This window comes from Quercus lobata, chromosome 8, assembly GCF_001633185.2.
Source record: "Quercus lobata isolate SW786 chromosome 8, ValleyOak3.0 Primary Assembly, whole genome shotgun sequence".
Taxonomy (NCBI): domain Eukaryota; kingdom Viridiplantae; phylum Streptophyta; class Magnoliopsida; order Fagales; family Fagaceae; genus Quercus; species Quercus lobata.
In genome coordinates, this window is record NC_044911.1 from 11439629 (window position 1) to 11458954 (window position 19326).

At 34.0% G+C, this 19326-nt stretch overlaps 1 protein-coding gene and 1 pseudogene across 1 annotated transcript; both read left to right on the forward strand.

Annotated features, from left to right (window-relative positions):
- The first annotated feature begins 3809 nt into the window (after window positions 1–3809).
- On the forward strand, window positions 3810–4658 carry LOC115956362. The gene has a single exon (XM_031074765.1). The coding sequence runs from the start codon at window positions 3810–3812 to the stop codon at window positions 4656–4658; it is 849 nt and encodes a 282-aa protein (XP_030930625.1).
- A 13344-nt stretch (window positions 4659–18002) lies between these two features.
- Window positions 18003–18722, forward strand: LOC115956363 (annotated as a pseudogene).
- Window positions 18723–19326: the final 604 nt, after the last annotated feature.

The following is a 19326-nucleotide window of genomic DNA, read 5'->3' on the forward strand; positions in this document are numbered from 1 at the left end:
TATTATAACATGTAGAAATAATTCTTTATCAAATTTTGAAAAATGAATTTATAGAGTGTACGTGTGTCGCATGGGACATTGGCTAGTAATATTAATAATTAATTTTTTTTTTCTCATTTAAATCCCAAATATGATTACTTCATTTCCTTTCAAACATTTAAACAAGAGGGAGTTAAATATATAATTTTTTTTTTTTTTTTTTTTATATATGTTTCATTCTTCATAAACTTCCAAGGGTTAAGAGTCTTGAGACTCCACTCATACACTAGCTATCTTTTTGTCATAGAATGCTAAGCACTATCGGTGCTGACTAAGGAGAGGGACTCAATGCACCAAGAAAAAGTGTCCACAATGTGGGGGCATTGATTGGGTTTACCTAGTCCTCACTGAGGATCAATCAGATTGAGTTTAATTAAGGATAGCTTTTTTTTTTTCTTTTTTTTCTTTTTTTTTTAAATTGGGAGAATGAAAATTTTTTTATTTGTCTTTCAAACTTTGCCAATAAGAGTAGATATTCTAAGATATTTAGCAGCGTCATCGTAGACCTAAAATGAAGGCATTTTCTCATGGCAGTATTAGGATGATTTTTGAACCCCATGAATTAATTTTTATTAATTTATTAGTTTTTTAGAGACAAAAAGACATGCAATGAAGAGGAAATTTGATTGTACTTAAAAGTTTTACTCTTATCATTAACTTTGCAAAACTTCTGTTCATACTTTATACTATAATATAGCCAATGAAGCTTACGAACTCTTATTTCAATAGTGCATTATGATCTTGTTCAAGTGTCACATTGTCTGGGAAATATGGATGGTCCAAATTTGCCCCTAAAATTTATGTGATTCCATTTTTTTAATAACAAATCTCTGAAAAATTTGTTAAGATTGGTTTTCTTTACTTTGTCATTTCATCAAACTTTTTGCTATAGATTTATATATCCAAAAATAAAGTAATAGTGATAATAATAAAAATCTGCTATTGACTAGTTTCTCCATATGATCATTTCTGCCCCTAAGTTCAACCTTTGTTTATTTATTTATTTTGGTGTGGTCAGGATTTGGCCAACTGTTATGATAGAGACCTCAAATTCTAGTTTCAGCATTGTAAGATCGATGCAAAGGCCAATTTCATATTATAAAAAGTTGATCCATCATTCATATGCTTTTTTGTCCATTATTGTACTTCTCTCTCTCTCTCTCTCTCTCTCTCTCTCTCTCTCTCTCTCTCTCTCTCTCTCTCTCTCTCTCTCTCTCTCTTCTCTCTCTCTCTCTCTCTCTCTCTGTGAAAAGTATGCATAAACTTAAGTGACAAGGAATGTGATGCTCCCAGCCTCCCACGGCCTAACATGTTGTGCATATTAGAATAAGTATGCATAAACTTAAGTGACAAGGAATGTGATGCTCCCAGCCTCCCACGGCCTAATATGTTGTGCATATTAGAATAAATGCAAAATACATTACTTGTTTTTACTAAAATAATGGTTAAACGATTAAATACATATTTTCTTAACATCTTAAATTATAGGGAGAATGCGTAATTTATTTGTTTTCCTACCAAGGTACTAGTTTTCATACCATAGATAAGTAATGTGTAATTGTCTCACATTACAAGTGGACAAAATATAATTATCTCTAAAATTTTTTTTAATAATAAATAACTGGGGAGGAGGAATTTAAAATTTAAACGTCTTCATTGGAAATACTAAAAAGTGTATGTTAAGTTACAAGACTTTTGGCATTGGATAAAATTTGACTCCAAACCCATATCAAGCTATCTTTTCCTACCTATTACATGACAAATTATAAGACTATCTATATGTATTATTAAAAAAAATCACATAACTCATTACAAAATTCATGTGACTAAACTTACATGCGGAAAGTCTCTTCAATTACCACATAATAGCTTCAAAGCCAATCTTTTCCTTTTAACAATTATCCCTTAAATTTTGAAAAACAAAATAGTTCACTGATTTTTTTTTCAACCTTTGCTTAAATGATTGTAATATTAATCTTAGTGAGATGGTAATAGAAGGAAAATCTACCTAATCCAAGGAAAAGTGTCCCATTTAGAAAGGGAGGGGTGACAAAAAGAAATTGTCACCAAGATCTCCAACATGCATGTGATTAAATAAACAAGTGAGATAAACCGGATCTCAGCTCATCAATATTTAATACTTCAAATTAATAAAATATAATTTAATAATTAAAAAAATATAATTTAATCCTACAAATTAAAAAATATATAATTTAATACTTCAAATTACTAAAATTAAATTTAATACTACAATTGTCAATAAAATATAATTTACTAATGAATAACAATATAATTAATACCCAACAATTATGTAAATATATTTTAATACTACAAATTAATTGAGTATAACTTAATAATTAATAAGATTGAATATAATACTTCAAATTAATAAAATATAATTTAACAGTACAAATTAATAAAATAAATTATATTAATTAATAAAAATATTTTTTAATAATTCAATTTAACAAAATTTAATTTAATTTAATACTTCAAACTAATTTAATATATTTTAATTTAACACTTCAAATTAATAAAATATAATTCCTTACTAAAATTTAGTAAAATATAATGTAATAGCTAAAAAAAAAAAAATGTAAGATGAGACTCAAGGACCAACAATATTAAAATATAATTTAATATTTTAATTGGGTTGGGTATATAAAACTCATTTACTCAAACCCATTTAAATAATTGCTTCTAATCCAAACCCAACCCAACCCATTTATTATGGGTAAACCCCAACCCACCCAATTACCCAATTACCCAATTATCAAAATTACCAAAATGCCCCTAAATGACCAAAGTACTCTAAAATATTCAAAAATAACCAAAATATCCCAAAACCTCAAAATTACCAAAATAACTATGAAACCTACAAAATGTCCAAAATACCGATGAAACTAAAAAAAATGACCAAAATATCCTCAAAACCTGAAAAATGGCCAAAATACCTTCGGAACTAAAAAATTACCAAAATAATCACGAAACCTATAAAATGACCAAAATACCTTGGAACCCAAAAAATGACCAAAATACCCCCCAAAACCCATAAAATGGCCAAAATACCTCTGAATTGTTTAAAAACAAAGTTCTGAATGGGTTTATATCTATAATTATTTATAGCTAAGAATTTATTTTCTCGTGCTCAACCTTTACCATTCCGATGGAAAGAATTATTGTAGTTCTTTGTTTTTATGGATCATATTGTTTGAGTTTTGTGTTTCGGTTTATTATCGTTTACTTCCTTTGAAGTTTTGTGTTTTGGTTTATTATCATTTACTACTTTTGTAATTTTCTGTTACGCCTTGTGATTACTTAAGTAAAGCTATTACTAATCAAAATGTCATTACTCTATAAATAAACTTGTTCATGAAGACTGGGAATCATCTTACATAGGAATACAAAAAATTTAACACATATAATGTGTCTACATTACTGCTGTGGTGGGTTGTTGTTTTGGAGCAAGCGGGTGGCTTGAATGGAGACAAAATGTGGTGTATTTTATATTGGGAGTGTTGTTTGTTTTCTGTATGTTGACATCTTGTTGTTCAATTTGTTGTCAATATCTCATATTTTGTCTAAGTAAATACATATAATATGCTGTGGTGGGTTGTTGTTTGGGAGCAAGCAGGTGGTGTGCATGGAGAGAAAAGGTGGAGTATTTTCTATTAGGAGTGTTGTTTGTTTTGTGATTGTTACATTTTTGAAACTCGATTTGCAATGGTGAAATTGTAGTGTAGGTGCACCTCATAATTCGGCACATATCAATGGATAAGAGTTGGATGGACGCTAAAAGGAGTTCTGAAGAATACCTCCATGGGATTGACTCATTTGTGGAGTTTGCTGCTCGCACAGCATGTCAAGGGAGGATCTCATGTCCTTGTAGGAATTGTAGGCATAGACATATGCTTGATGTAGAGGCCGTGCATGATCACTTGTACTCATTTAGGATGGTGAAGAATTATAGAACTTGGGTGTTTAATGGGGAATTTGAGTCTACACCGACCACTACTGAAGGTGGAAGTAGTTGTGTGCATGAGACTTTGGATCAATATGGCGATTTCCATGGGATGTTGCATGACTTACACCCCATGCATAATATGGCATCGGATTCAATGGACGAAGGTCCTAGTATGCAACACAGTCCAGATGGTCCTTCTGTGCAACAACCAGTTGAAGGTCCCAATGATGATGCAAAAAAGTTTTACGACCAAATACAAGATGTGAAGAAACCTTTATACAAAGGGTGTACAAAATTTAGCATATTCTCAGTCATTGTGGTTTTGTACCACTTAAAGACTCTTTGTGGTTGGACTAACAAATCATTCACTTTGTTGCTTCAAGTCTTGCAAGATATGTTTCCTTCGGATGCTAAGTTGCCAAAAGATTGTTACGAGGCTAAGAAGATAATTACGGATTTGGGTTTGGGTTATGAGAAGATTCATGCTTGTCCTAATGACTGCTTGCTTTATTGGAAGGAAAAGAGTAACCTTGATGCTTGCCTACATTGTGAGGTATCAAGATGGAAACCACTTGAGTCTACTGTAGCTGATAAGACACAGGCTTCATCAAGCAAAAGTAAGAAGAAAGCTGCAAAGGTCCTTGGTTCCCTTTAAAGCCAAGATTGCAACGACTCTTTCTATCATCCGAACTAGCCACTAATATGAAATGGCATGCTACTAGTCGAACAAATGACGGGGTAATGAGGCATCCCGCTAATTCTAAAGCTTGGAAAGAATTTGATGATAAGCATGTAGAGTTCGCATCTGACCCCCGCAATGTTAGACTTGGGTTAGCAGCTGATGGGTTCAACCCATATGGAAACATGAGTACCACGCATAGTACATGGCCGGTTGTGTTGGTTCCATACAACCTCCCTCCTTGGATGTGCATGAAAAGGTCTTCCTTGATCTTGTCACTTGTAATTCCTGATCCAACCTCACCTGGGATTGCTATAGATGTGTACCTACAGCCTTTGGTAGAAGAATTAAGAGAGTAATGTGATGTTAGAATCGAATCATTTGACGCATCTTCTAATACTAGATTCCAATTGCGTGCAGCACTGATGTGGACCATAAATGATTTTCCTGCATATGCTGACATTTCCAGTTGGAGTACGAAGGGTTTGCATGCATGTCCATGTTGCATGTATGATACGGAGTCCTGTTACCTTAAACATGGTCGAAAAGTTTGTTACATGGGACATAGGCGATGGTTGGATAACGATCATGAGTTCCGTGAAAATGATATAAATTTTGATGGGACTAAGGAGTTTAGAGTGGCTCCAGTGACACCATCGGGCTCAGTGATCATGCAGTAAACAGAGAAGTTAGTTGGACGTTGTCTTGGGAAGAAGCATCAAGCTCTTTCTAACAAAAGAAAGAGGGGGGAGGAGGATGTGTGTGTCTGGAAAAAGAGAAGCATTTTGTTCACCTTGCCCTATTGGGCTAATCAGAAGTTATGTCACAATATCGATGTGATGCATACGAAGAAGAATGTAACTGATAATATAATGGAGACATTGCTAGACTTGGATGGCAAGACAAAGGACACCTACCAGGCACGCCTTGACTTAAAAGCCAAAGGTATACGGAGTGAACTTCATCTAGTCCACAAAGGGGTTGATACGGTTGAGATGCCAACAGCTTGTTATTATATGACTACAAGTGAGAAAGACGGGTTCTTACAAGTTTTGAAGGATGTAAGAGTACCCGATGGGTATGCTTCGAATATCTCACGCTGTGTCCATCTCAAAGAATGCAAGATTTCTGATTTAAAGAGCCATGATGACCACATCTTAATGCAGCAACTCCTTCCAATAGCTTTGCGCAGATCGTTGCCGTCACAAGTAACAAAGCCTTTGATCAAGTTATTATGTTATTTCCGTGAAATTTGTTCCAAAACATTGACTGTGCCAGATCTTAAAAACCTTAAGAAAGATATCGCAGTCACGTTGTGCGAATTGGAGAAGATATTTCCTCCATCATTTTTCACGGTTGTGGTACATGTAGTCATGCATTTGGCAAGGGAAGCGAAGCTTGGTGGACCAGTTCATTATCGTTGGATGTATCCTATTGAGAGGTAATCCTAATATTTGGCTTATGATTGATTTGGTATTTTAATGCATGGTACGTTGTTCAATTGGGGAGTTTGGTATTGTGCCTAGGTACCTATCCCAACTTAAGTCTTACGTACGAAATAAAGCTACTCCAGAAGGATCTATAACTCAAGGGTACATAGTTGAAGAGTGCTTAACATTCTGTTCAAGGTACATGCATGACATTGAAATAATTTTCACGCGACCTATCAGAACAGTTGAAAATTCTACTGGTGCGGTGTCTTACATCACACCAAGTCAAACAGAATTAATTCAAGCTCATCGTTACATTCTTTTCAACTGTGCCGACGTTGGACATTTTTGCGAGTAAGTTACAATTGATTCAATTAGTTTACGATCGTAGTCCATTACTGGAAATACTGTTTGACTATGACTAACGCAAATGCATGCACAGTAAGCACAAACATGTGATCGAGGATGAGCTAGGAAAGGCCCACCGTCATATAACCGATGGTGTCATTCGTAAGCACCACATGGAGAAGTTTTGTGGCTGGTTTAGAGATCTTGTAAGTATGAATGCTAGTGACTTTTTTCATGGCTTTATATGGGAAGTAATCTAACTTACTTATAATATGTACGTATAAACGTGTTAGGTTATGTCCATGAGTGATGCTGACAGGCAGAAACTTAGCGTTACTCTTAGTACAATTGGTGCATATCCCTATTCTAGAGCCAAGCGGATGAAGCACTATGTCACCAATGGTTTAAAATTTCGAACTAAAGATTCGGAGAAGAATAAGAAAACTCAAAACAGTGGAGTAAGTGTCGTGACTGACGGTGGCATTACTTACTATGGTATTGTAACGGATATTATCTAGTTAAATTATTCGGATAAAATAAGACATGTGCTATTCAAATGCAAATGGGTCGATGTTCATAGTAGCCGGGGTTACAAAATTGATGAGTTAGGGTTTCCACTTATGAATTTTACCCACTTGATACATGTGGGGGATGAACTGATGGATGAGCCATATGTATTGGCATCTGAAACTTCACAAGTGTTTTATGTAGAGGACAAGAGGGACAAGGATTGGTTTGTAGTTGTTAAAACTAAAGCAAGGGATGTGTTTGATGCGGGCAGTGGTCCCTTGTGTGAGGATGATGATGGTGATACTTATTGCGAAAATTTTCCCTACAATATCATCGATGACAATACGACTTCTGACAACATTGGTTTGGTTCGACCTGATGTCCAAGGAATGACAATTGATGCAATGGTCATTGAGGAGAACAAGAAGCAAGATGGGGACTTCATAGATGATAATGACTTTATTGATGACGAAGTCAGCGATGAAGAGTATAGCGACGATGAGTACAACAACGATTAGTAGTGTAATGTAGTAAGACCATCTTTTGAACTAATATGTTCCTATTATAACACTTTAGATTAGAATATGCATTTTCATTGTCACCTATACTGTTTTTGGACTTAAGTAAATGGAAACGCTATATAGACATATGTGTGGCTTGGTAGTGTGCTTGTGAAATGCTGAATGTTTAAAGCATTTGTTAGAGATTATATATATATATATATATATATATGTACATATATAGACATATGTATATGTAACATTATGTTTTTTATAACTAACAAATTTGCATTGTTTAGGTACTGCACACAAGAATGGGGAGGAAGCGGCAACTTGAGTTCGTTGAGCCTGGTGAGAGTTCCTCACATGTGGGGTTGAATGAAGTACCATCACGCCAACAAGCTTCTCCAGTTGATGATGATAGACGACATTCCCAAGGGAGTGATGACGAGACAGAACCATCGGGTTGGTGTATTTCTAAATTTGTACTCAATAGCACAATTATGAAATTCCATTCCTTTTTTTTTTTCATATTCGTTTTTTTAATAATTATTTATCTATCTGTTGTAAATCTGTATTGCTTGTAATAAATAAAATCCAATTTAAGTAATTTGTAAGATAATAAGAAGTTTATAGGTTCACTATTAATGTGTTAATAAATATGTTTCTAGGATAATTATTATAAATTATAATTATATATAATACATATGTAAAATGTCAGTTTGTTCTTTTTGTTACATTTTTGTACATGTGCTCCATATTTGTTCTAGGGACTTACCATAATATTCTCTGACCTAACAGTTTCCAAATTGAAAGTTGCATTAGCATATTGTGCCATAGAGAATGACATACATTAGCTAGGATGTCTTCTGCCAAAAACTGGTAGATCCAATTGGCAGTGAATGAGTGAAATGAAGTTAAGGAAGTAATTCTTACAACTGTTGGTTTTTATAAGACTTTAAAGTTTCCATTTTTTCTGTACATTTTGTTTGCCAAAGGGATCTTTGGAATTTTTTTAATTTAATTTTTTTCTTGTTCAACAATTACTTCTTTTGACTTTACCACTTGGTCATGATTATTTCCTAAACTATTTAAATGGCAAAACATTCTCATTGCAAATTATTTTCAAGTTTAAATTTGGATTCTTTTACATGCTTTGGAGGCTTTGAAGGAAATAATAAAAGGCTATTACTTTTAGCACTCAAAGTAGATGATAAAAGGAAAATCTCAATATAAATTGGTACAATTGGCATAAGTAACATTCCCTTTGTGTATGAACTTCATAATCTATATTGGTACAATTGTACAAATATATACATATTCTACAAGCAATTATAGTCCCAATTATTATTTTTGGCCTATTATTTCTTAGAATCAGGTCCACGTGTGATCTTAAGCTCAACCAATGAGTGGAAAAACATTTTTTTCCTTTGACTTTTTATGCCACAGAATTTATTACCTGTTAGCTTCATCGTTAGGGGTGTTTGTTAGTATCTCATTGTTTTAAAGTTTAAATTCACACTCTTTGGTGATTCCAATTTTATTAATATTTTCATTAAATATCCTTATACTAATAAGGATACAAACTAAATTGACTTATATGTTTTTTGGAATATCCAAGTATCCAAATGGCTAGTTTCTTGACATTTTATTCTTTCGTGTTTCATTGTAATTTGATGCAACTTGGTGTTTTAATAGATACTCAGGACGTACCTGCTGCCAGAGCGATCGTTGTGCCCAATAAACGTGGGCCTAATCGATTTGATGATATATGGAATATGCCACCGGGCAAAAAATTGTTCTTGAAAATAAATAAAGCGGGCCAGCCGGTCGGGAAGAATGCTAGATCTTTTTCTAGGTGGCTGGGAACAGTGGCAAGAAAGCCTGATATGTGCCCAATCAATTACCGCTTATGTCCAAAAATGCCACTACAATACAAGAATCGGTGCTGTGAAGCCATTCAGGTATGAGGCAAAAAGCAATGGTAAAAGAAATGACCATGAATTTCCTTTAAACATACATCAATTGCTTGAATAGTCATGATTTTCTTCTTTTTTTTCTTTTCTGTATTGGTTCAAAATAAAATTCAATCTTTCTAAATAAAATTATATAAAGTTATGCAAACTACAAGAATAGGTTCCATCTCTCTTTCAAATTCTTTAATTTTTGGGTTTTTCCTCTCTGGGTTGGTGATGGAGGAAAAGGGAGAGAAATGAGAGAGGCTAGAAATGATTTTCTCTCTGCTCGTTGTAATGAATCAGGAAATAGAATTTTGTATTTGAGAGTGGGTACTTGTAGTAATAAATCAGGAGACTTTTGTATTTGAGGGTATAGCATTGAGGGCGTAGGAGTGAGTGTGCCGGCAAAGTTTGTTAGGGGGGAATGCTCTAGCATGTCATCAAATGGCAATAATTTTTCAAAAAAATTGTTTTGATAAATCTGAGCTGTTCGATTGGTGAGAAAGTGGCATAATGTGACATAAAATTTTGCTTAGTTATTTTGTTTTTAAAAATTTTATTTTGGTCAGGTGAAATTTTAGGGGATAAGATCCATTCCCATTAAATCCTCTAATTTCATATAATTTTTATTTAAATGTAAGAATTATGGCACCTAAAAATCAAATAAATGCGACATATGTCTCACATTGAGTTAAAATCAAAGAGAATTGAAGGATTCTCCATTTGATCCTTCCATATGATCCTTCCAGCTTCTCCATTTCCCTTCTCTTGAAACATATTTATTGTAACTATGCTTTATGAGATAAATATTAATGTTAATTTGCTGCTTGTTATGATCATGATATCCAATCATTTTTATAGCTTAACAAGCGGATTTTATTTCTTTCATGGGTATTTCATTTGACTCTGTTTGATATTTAAATTTTATTTCATTCTTTTTTTTTTTTCTAATAAGTAAATAAATGGTTTAAAAAATAGCATGTATTATTTGTAGTATATGAAATCACTCGAAAAAGATAAGAAAAAAAAAGTGTGCAGGATTCTCAACTGAATGGTTCCAAGATATGAATTCAACTTGCATTATGATTCTAATGATATCAATATCAATAAATATATATATATATATATCTTAGTGAATTTTTATCGAAAAAAAAAATGATTGTGCATTGTGCAAGTGAAGCTAATTAGTTGGTTGATTAGTAACTATTAACTAACAACCTCCTAACTAACTTTGTTCCAAAAAAGTTGTCAATTTTGCTAATTGTTACAAGAGACCCTAGGAACTAACTAGTGGCAGGGAATGGTTGTTGCACCCGGTTTTTGTTTGATGTTTAGTGTGGATAGGTCCCCCTAATTGTTACAAAAGTTACTGGAAATTTTGTTACAAAAAGTACTACTGCAGATGGTCTTGTATCACTCCCACAATTAACTGTGAATGTGCTTATTTGATGCTAGTTTCAATTTTTTTTTCTTCTTCTTAGTTTTAGATAAATTTATATGATGGAAAGTTATTAGTTGCACTGGTTAATGAGAAACATTTAACTGAGCATTCTTTAGGGACCATTTGTATAGTGATCGCATGTTGATATTCTTTAGGATTCTTTGTAAAATAAACCCACTAATTATATCTATGGATACAACTATTTTCTTTCTTTCGTGTTTAGTATCTGGTTGTCTTCAAAAGTTCCTTGACAAAAATTTTCCCAAGGGGGGAAAAGGACCCCAAGAAAAAAAAAAAAAAAAAAGATTACCTTCATGGACTTGAAATGGTGAAATCTTGTGCAAATTAACTAGCTTACACCCCCCAATAATGTTGTATTAAAATGGAGGCAGCTAGTGGCGTGAAAGTGTCATCCCTATTACATGCGTTATTCTAAGGTGTATTTTGGTTGAAGAGGGAATTAATTGAGAAAAGCAAAAATTATTGTGAAGAGGCACAATTTGATGGTTAATAGCAGTGGGAAATAGGTTAGCAAATTCCTTTGTTGGCATAGGCATAAGAGCTTGCATATCTTAATTTCCATGGTAGGACTTTATTTAAAGTTTGAAGTTAATTATCTTTAATTTGGAAACCTCTATTTCTTCATTTGGCTAGTAAGGACTGTTGATAACCTGTTTTTGTTGAGTTTGCAAGTCGTTTAATGTAGGAGACATGTCCTAATTGAGGAGATTTTGTCAAGCCCTAGAAATGATCTTTGTTAATGTATCTTCAAGTTACGAATGTCATTACTTGTGGAAAAATTGTTTGACTTATGGCTTGATAATGGTGTATTAGATCTTTGATAGAACCAGCGCACGAGGTCCATTTGTATATATGTATTTGTAGATATGTGCTTCATTTGGGCTTACTGAGGATTTGAAATTTCTTATAATATTTTCTTTTGCAAAGTACAAGAATAGGTTCTATCTCTCTTTCAAAACTACACCATTTTGGTATCAAATTCTCTCTCTTTCAAATTCTTCACTCTTTATTACTTGTTTAAAGCTTTATGTCAATTTGTTATTATGTTAAAAAATTCAACTTTACACATGGTAGGCACGATGGGTAATTCCTACAAACCGCATCCCACTTGTCAAGCAAAGGAAATGGGCACTCTCACGGGTTGGGAAGTTGTGGAGGGGCCACAAATCAGAGTTGAAGGAGCAGTACTACAACCTAAGCACAACTAAGGAAGATTTACTTTAGCTATCACCGCCGGAGGTTGATGACACTCAATTTCATGGCTTGGTGGAGTATTGGTTCTCTGACGATTTTAAGGTACTAATAGTTACAGTAGTATAGATGTTTTGCTTTTATAGGTTCCATGCTCAAGAGTATTATATATTACCTTGTTATTGTAATTGGTAGTAACTTTTTTGAAATGTTTGTAGGAGCTGTCGAAAGATAACAAAGTGCGGCGTGGGAAGCAAAAAGAGCTGCATACACTAGGATCCAAAAGCATGGCCCAAACGGCGGATAGCATTGTAAGAACAATATTATATATATTAATAACATGCTTAAAATAACAAAGCTTATATTATTTTGCATTCTAAAGTAGTAATAAATGTGATTTGACGCCATCGAATCGACACCCTTGCTTTAATATACCGAATGTATTGACCATGTTGTAGGTAGAAAAGAAAGGTAGGCAACTAGAGAGGAGTGAGATGTACGAAGTGGCGTATTCTCACTGTAATGGTACTGCTGTGAATGCCACTGCGGTAGCAAACATTGTAAGTTTGTAACAAATTATATTAGTAATTTGAATGTATTGTATTTTGAGTTGGAAAGAAGTTCTTTGATTAACGTCACATGGTAGGGACTTTAATTAAAGGGGAGATTGGTTTCTCATTGCCAAACCTTGTCCTTGATTAGGTTGTTGGCATTATTAGATTAGATTAGATTAGGGTCGTCCAATGTTAGGAAACTTTTGTTTATAACATTATTATTTTTATTTATTAAAAGATTGTTAGATATTGAGGATTTTACTCAGATACTCTTCATTTCATTTATAAGTATAGTTTACATTTTTTTTTAATAAAAAGACAAGCAAGGGTAACTTTATATCTTCAATGCCAGTATTTGGAAGCAAGTGTCTAATGGTTTTAAAGGCCTTTATATTGGTTTCTAGGTTTTAAAATAGTTTTTAAGTTGTTTTTAATTTTACAAGTTATTGTTGATTTTGTAAGGAGGGGCAGGTTTATAATTTACTACAACTACTGCTAGTAAGGGTGTATTGGTAGTTGAGTAAAGTCTAAAATTTTCTAAGAGATTCCAATTTTCATGTCTTTATTTATTTGAGTCAAGTTAGTCTTTATTTGGGTTTTATTAGGTCTTTGGTTCACTACTTTAGTTTATGAGTTATAATGCTACATGTACAAGAAAGAGTCATCAGTCAGTACACTCAAATAACTCAATATACAAAATCTAAAGCCGTCCTCACCATGACTAACCCCAAGGTCATAACTTTTCCTATCCTAAAGTCCACCAAAAACATAGGTAGGCTGATGTCTAAACTTTTCCTATGTTTTCCATTTATATGTTTTTTGAAATTCCATAGAGCATGCTAAAGGCTGCAGTCATCACCATCAAAATATATCTTGAGCGTATGGAGAAGAATATTCTTTGGGAATGATAGGCTGCTTCTTAAAGGTATAGTGGCTTTAGTGATATGAATTAAGTTCTGTTGGCCATTCACAAGCAAGATTTTCCAACTAGATGGTAGAAGGCCAACCAAAAAAAAAAAAAAAAAAAAATCACCTGAAAATTAATAGATACGTCCTTGCTGGTAAGTATTGTACATGAGTTTCCCTGGACAAACTTGGGGAGCATCTTTTCTTGAAAATCAGACTTGTTTGAATTTCTCCTTCCTCTTCTCTTGGGTTGGGTTTATACAACTGTTTCTTAAATGTGTTTGTATATGATCTAGGAAACTTCTAGATTCAAAACATTGTAGTTCTTCACATGTTGGTTCTTAATTTCTGATATGCTTAGATATTTGATGGAAACTCCTAAGGACACAATATATATGGTTTGGGTTCTAAGTACACATGGTATAACTCTAACCCAACTTTTTTTTTTCTTTTATAATAACTCCAACCCAACCTTTATATATATATATATATATATATATATATATAAGCATATTACTCATGTTGGCATGTGTATTATTGTCCTCGTTGCTAATATGTTGTTTTGTTTATTTGTGATTACTAGGCAAAGATGAAACGGCTTATGACAGAGGGGTCACAATTGCAGGGAAACGACATTGAGGCTGGCATACTTTGGCAGCCCGACGATGCATTTGGACAGGTCATCGGTGCAGAGAGAGGTGGTCGTGTCAGAGGGCTAGGCTTTGGTCCAACCCCCTCTAGCAATCGTGTGAGGTCAATGGATGACAGTACGCCACCTCCAACATCTATTGCAACCGACCAAAGGGTTATAGAGTTGTCCACTCAAGTAGAAGCAATGAAGGAGAAATGCACTCATTATGATGCCCTTGAAGATCAAGTTCAGTTAATGCGGAGGTTGTTGACCCAACGGTACCCATCATTTCCTAGTATGTCTATGGTAAGCAATTTGAATACAAAGTATGTGCATTTTTGTTCATGTTTGTATGGTGATTGGTGAGTTGTCATGAAGTTTCTGTGATGCAAAATAATCAGATGAATTTTGTTTGGAAATGGTTTATGGATAATTTATGAAGTTAATGGGTTATTGGATGGTATATGGTGTTTTTTTGTGTGTGTCTATATGTGTAGGTAATTGGTGAGTTTTGATCTGATGAATTTTGCTGTGAAATGGGTTAATTGGTGGCCATGTCTTAGTAGTTTTTCGGAATCTGATTAAATTATTTTCTGTAAATCTTTTTGCAAAATCAAGGCTTTGAAAATCACATGCCTGTATCTAATACTACACTATGTTATAAAAATATTCTGAAGTTCTAAATATATGGCAAGAAGTGCAGCAAGTGCTTATGGGCTTGAGAACTAATAGGAGTGAATGCTTGAAAGAAGGCTGCCTATAATCAATGCTAACATTCATGGGGTACCCCCATAATATGTGCATGAACTGGCTTCTCAAAAAAAAAAAAAAAGGTTGCAAGAATTGTATTGGATTATCACTTGCATTTACTTATATTATATTGGTGACTGGATGTCTGATTTGTGAAAGACTAGCCTTGTGTTTGTTCTTTGATTTTTGGTTGGGTATTTAGGACATGATTGCAGCTTCAGTTACCATGTGATAGCCGTTACATTGCTGCCCTACCTCTCCAAGTAAAGGAACTTTGCTATAGAATATTTATCAGCACTTATGGTTAATGTATTCCCTCAACTCCCAACTACCACCTTCTGAACTCCTTCATTAATGTATATCCTAATCTTTATATCTACTAGTTTAGGGTTCATTGTAACAAATAAAATACATAGAAATATCAAGTAGAAATGTAACCTCTAAAGCTTTACACAATATGTGTAAGTAATCACTTATTGAGTCTTTTGCATAAATTGCTCACTGATCACTTTTTGAGAAATTTATTGAGACTAATACCCAATTGATATGCTTAACTGAAATAAGTCATTTTAAGTGTGTTTTAATTGCTAATGTGGCACTTGGTAGTAATACTAGTTGTTTAGTACACTAATCTATTGTGTGTTTCTTAATTCGTAGGATGGTGATAGCGATTTTGCAGTGGATATCCAGTCTCCCGGTGCTCAGCGCTTATCATCTGAAGATACGCAGTAGGCAATACTTTGGGCACCTATTTTGGAGTAGGAGATACGCAGTAGAATGTATTTTTTTGTGCAGGACATTCTATATAGTTAGAATGTATTCTTTTGTGTAGGACATTCTATATAGTTGTCTAGGATGTATTATTTTGTGTATAAAATTTTAGACATATGGGATGTAATTATTGATATGGTTTAATTAAATATATTTAGTTTTTTGGTTTAATATGGTATGGTATTTGCTATTGGAAAATATAAATTGTAGTTCATTACAGTTGCTATAAAATAGGTTTTGGAAAATATGTATTTTAGGTACATTACAGGTGCTAAAAAAATAAAAAAAAAATAAAAAAGAAAAAAGACCTATACAAAGCGCTGGCATAGATCCTTTTAAATTTCGCTGATTCACGACCTATACCAGCGCCTTTGAAAGCGCTGGCATAGGATGTTCCTATGCCAGCACTTTCAAAAGCGCTGGTATAGGCCTTTTAAATTATATTGATTCAAGACCTATACCAGCGCTTTTTAGAACGCTGGTATAAGTCTTTTAAATTGTATTGATTCAAGACTTATACCAGCGCTTTTGAGAGCGCTGGAATAGGTACTACGTATGCCAGTGCTTTCAAAAGCGCTAGTATAGGGCGTATGCCTTTCCTAGCGCTTTTGAAAAGCGCCGGCACAGGTCCGACGACCCTATACCCACATTCACTGCCCAGCGGTTTGAAGCACCGGGAAAAAAAACATCAGGATAGGTATTTTGACCCTATCCTAGCGCTTTCTGGGGCTATCCCAGCGTTTTTGAAAACGCTGGGATAGCCCCGTTTTTTTGTAGTGTCAATCTTGTGATGTAAGGACAATATATTCACCCATTTTGGAGTTTAGTTAAACAAATGAAGGCGAATACCATATTTGTACTTCCTTTGACCAACCCAACAATTGGCATTGTGATGTGGGTTAATAATATATTTATGAGTTAACCAAAAAAAAAAAAAAAAAAACTTCTATGTTCTAAATCATAAATAAAAATCCAGCGAAAAACAATTCTAAATTAAAAAAAAAAAAAAAAAGTCAGGAAACTGCTTTTTCTGTATTCTATTACATTGGTAGAGATCCAACAGAGGGATCCTGCGATTTCTTCAGTTTTCCAAAGTCTCCTTCCCCCAAAGGAAGGTTGTAACCAAATATTCATAGGAAGCTGGGAGTGAGGTCATAAGCATCCGTGCCTTATCTTCATGATTGAACTTTATATCAATTCGTAATAAATCATTGCTTATCTGGTTGAAAGTATTGATATGCTAAGTGAAATTTACATTCTTTGCTAGCTTAAGTCCATATTATTTTCGGTTAAGATTTAGTTTATTTGCAAGGACTTGGACTCTATAAAATGTTTCTAAAAGTGGTTCTTAAACCAATCCCCTTAGAGTATCATTAATTTTTTCCTTTAATTAATTAGGCTTAATAAGTAGTGGCTATATTATTGCCACGTGTAATATAATTATAATACTAAAAATTAATTAAATATTTGACTTAAAAATAATAGTATTACTTTAACTCGTCTACTAGACATAGCCGAATTGTACTCACTACCCTCATTTGTCATATTCTATGATTTCTTTGTTTTCTTGAACAAAATAGTCATCAAACCTTGTTGTACCAATAGATCTTTCATCATTTTTTGCCATAACCCAAAGTTAGCAGTCTCAGCGAACTTAACTACGACTATCATGACAATAAAAGCGTTTATCTCCTTCCTAATCCCAACCTAACTTTCATACCAATTGTGAAAAAAATGATGTTTACGTAATATTAAAGAAGCTAGAGAGAGAAAGAGAAATGCTTGGGCAACTAAGTAGGGCCGAGGCCCCCTGCAAATCGTAAATCTAAGCAGCATGCCACAACAAACGGATGGTCCCCTATGCATTTCATTCTTTGTGGAAAATAAACACCCTTACAGGCTACAGCTCTCTCTCTTTCTCTCTCTCTCTCTCTCAGAGACTAGATAAACCCTATTCTAAAGGTCTAATATTGTGGCTTCCGCTCTCACACAATCAAACAATCGCCATACAAAACATAATATATTTAAAAATGATTAAGCTAACTAGACAATAATCGTCGTGGTGCCCAAAACGAAATCCAAGTAGAAGTTGGTTTGCTACTTACTTTACACATGACAAGATGGGCTTGACGAAAAGCAAGCCACCGACTAAACAAATGTGTCACACTGTCACGAAAATTTATCGCCAGCCACTTAAGAACTTCCGTAACACCACGCATCCTATCTATATATCCACCACCACCAGTCTTCTCCACATGTGCACCCATGCACGATGAGCCCACGTTGATCTCAAACTTGGGTCATTGAGAATGGGATGGTTAGGAGGTGATGTGATCATTGTGGCTGTGGAAAGGGCTAGCGGTGTTGTACGTACCACAGTGCTAATCTTTCTAGCAAAGGCAATAATGGGTGCAGCCATGTCACACATATGGCTTGAGCCCCATTTTAGCAGGTTTGGTTGGCTACATTTTAGCTGACCTTATGTCCGGAGTGTACCATTGGGATTGACAATTATGGTAGTGCCTCAACTCCAATCTTTGGTTCCCAAATAGATGCATTTCAACGTCACCATAAGTGGCCATGGATAATCACTAAGACACAATTTGCAAACCTTTCACATGTCCTTGCTCGTGCCGCCACACTCATAGTGCTACCAATGGACCCTGCTAGTAATAATCCGATGTTTCATGCTTTGGTTGGTGTGTGCTCAGGTTGCATTGTGTTTAGCCTACAATTTCACATTTGGGCTCACACAACAAAGAACCAACTTCCAACACTGGTAAATGCATGGCAAGATATGGGATTGCTTGTGTCATGTTCAAAACATGCTAATCTCATCATAGGCCACATTATAAAAATAATCATTGCATGGTGAGTGCGGTTTAGAATGAATTTTTGGATAAGCAATAGGATTTAAGGCATTGGAGATGATACTATTCAGTAAGCTAGGGGTGAGACCTACGTCCTAGAGTGAGCCCAGTTTTGATTAGACAAAAGAGGTTGAGACTCTGGAGCGCCTCAACCCTTAACGCCATTTAAATAATAGCCTTGGGCCCCAAATGAAAGAAGATCTCTATTCAATAGTATATTATATTTATTTCTCTTATATTACCACCAAAAAATAAACTAAAGGCCAAAATAATTAAGATGTTGACTATTGGCCAATAGAATGCATTATTTATCTTTATGTGTAAAAATTTTAATGTATAAAAGTTTTTTTTTTTAAATCCTATTTTATAATTGTTGTGAAGTTTGTTAATTTTTTTAACTTTGTTTGCAACACTTTAATATTGTAAAACTTTTCAATCTCCCTAAGAAATGGGAGATGAATAAACTCATCTTCTCTTCCTCTCTATCAGAATTAAAAATAGAATTAATTGTTTTTTAGACAAATTTATTACTGAAATTTAATGTTCAGTACCTAAAACCCAATATTGTCAAGAGAGATAATGACTACCCCAAATATTATACTCTCTCCGTCCTACTTTGTTTGTCCTGTTTGAAAAGTCAAATTTTTTAAGAGAACATCATTTATTGTCTTGTCTATCTTTTAAAAATGTATAAGTTTCCAAAACTACCCTTAAATAAATTTATCAAAAAATTGAATTAGTAAATTAATAGGAGTATAATAGG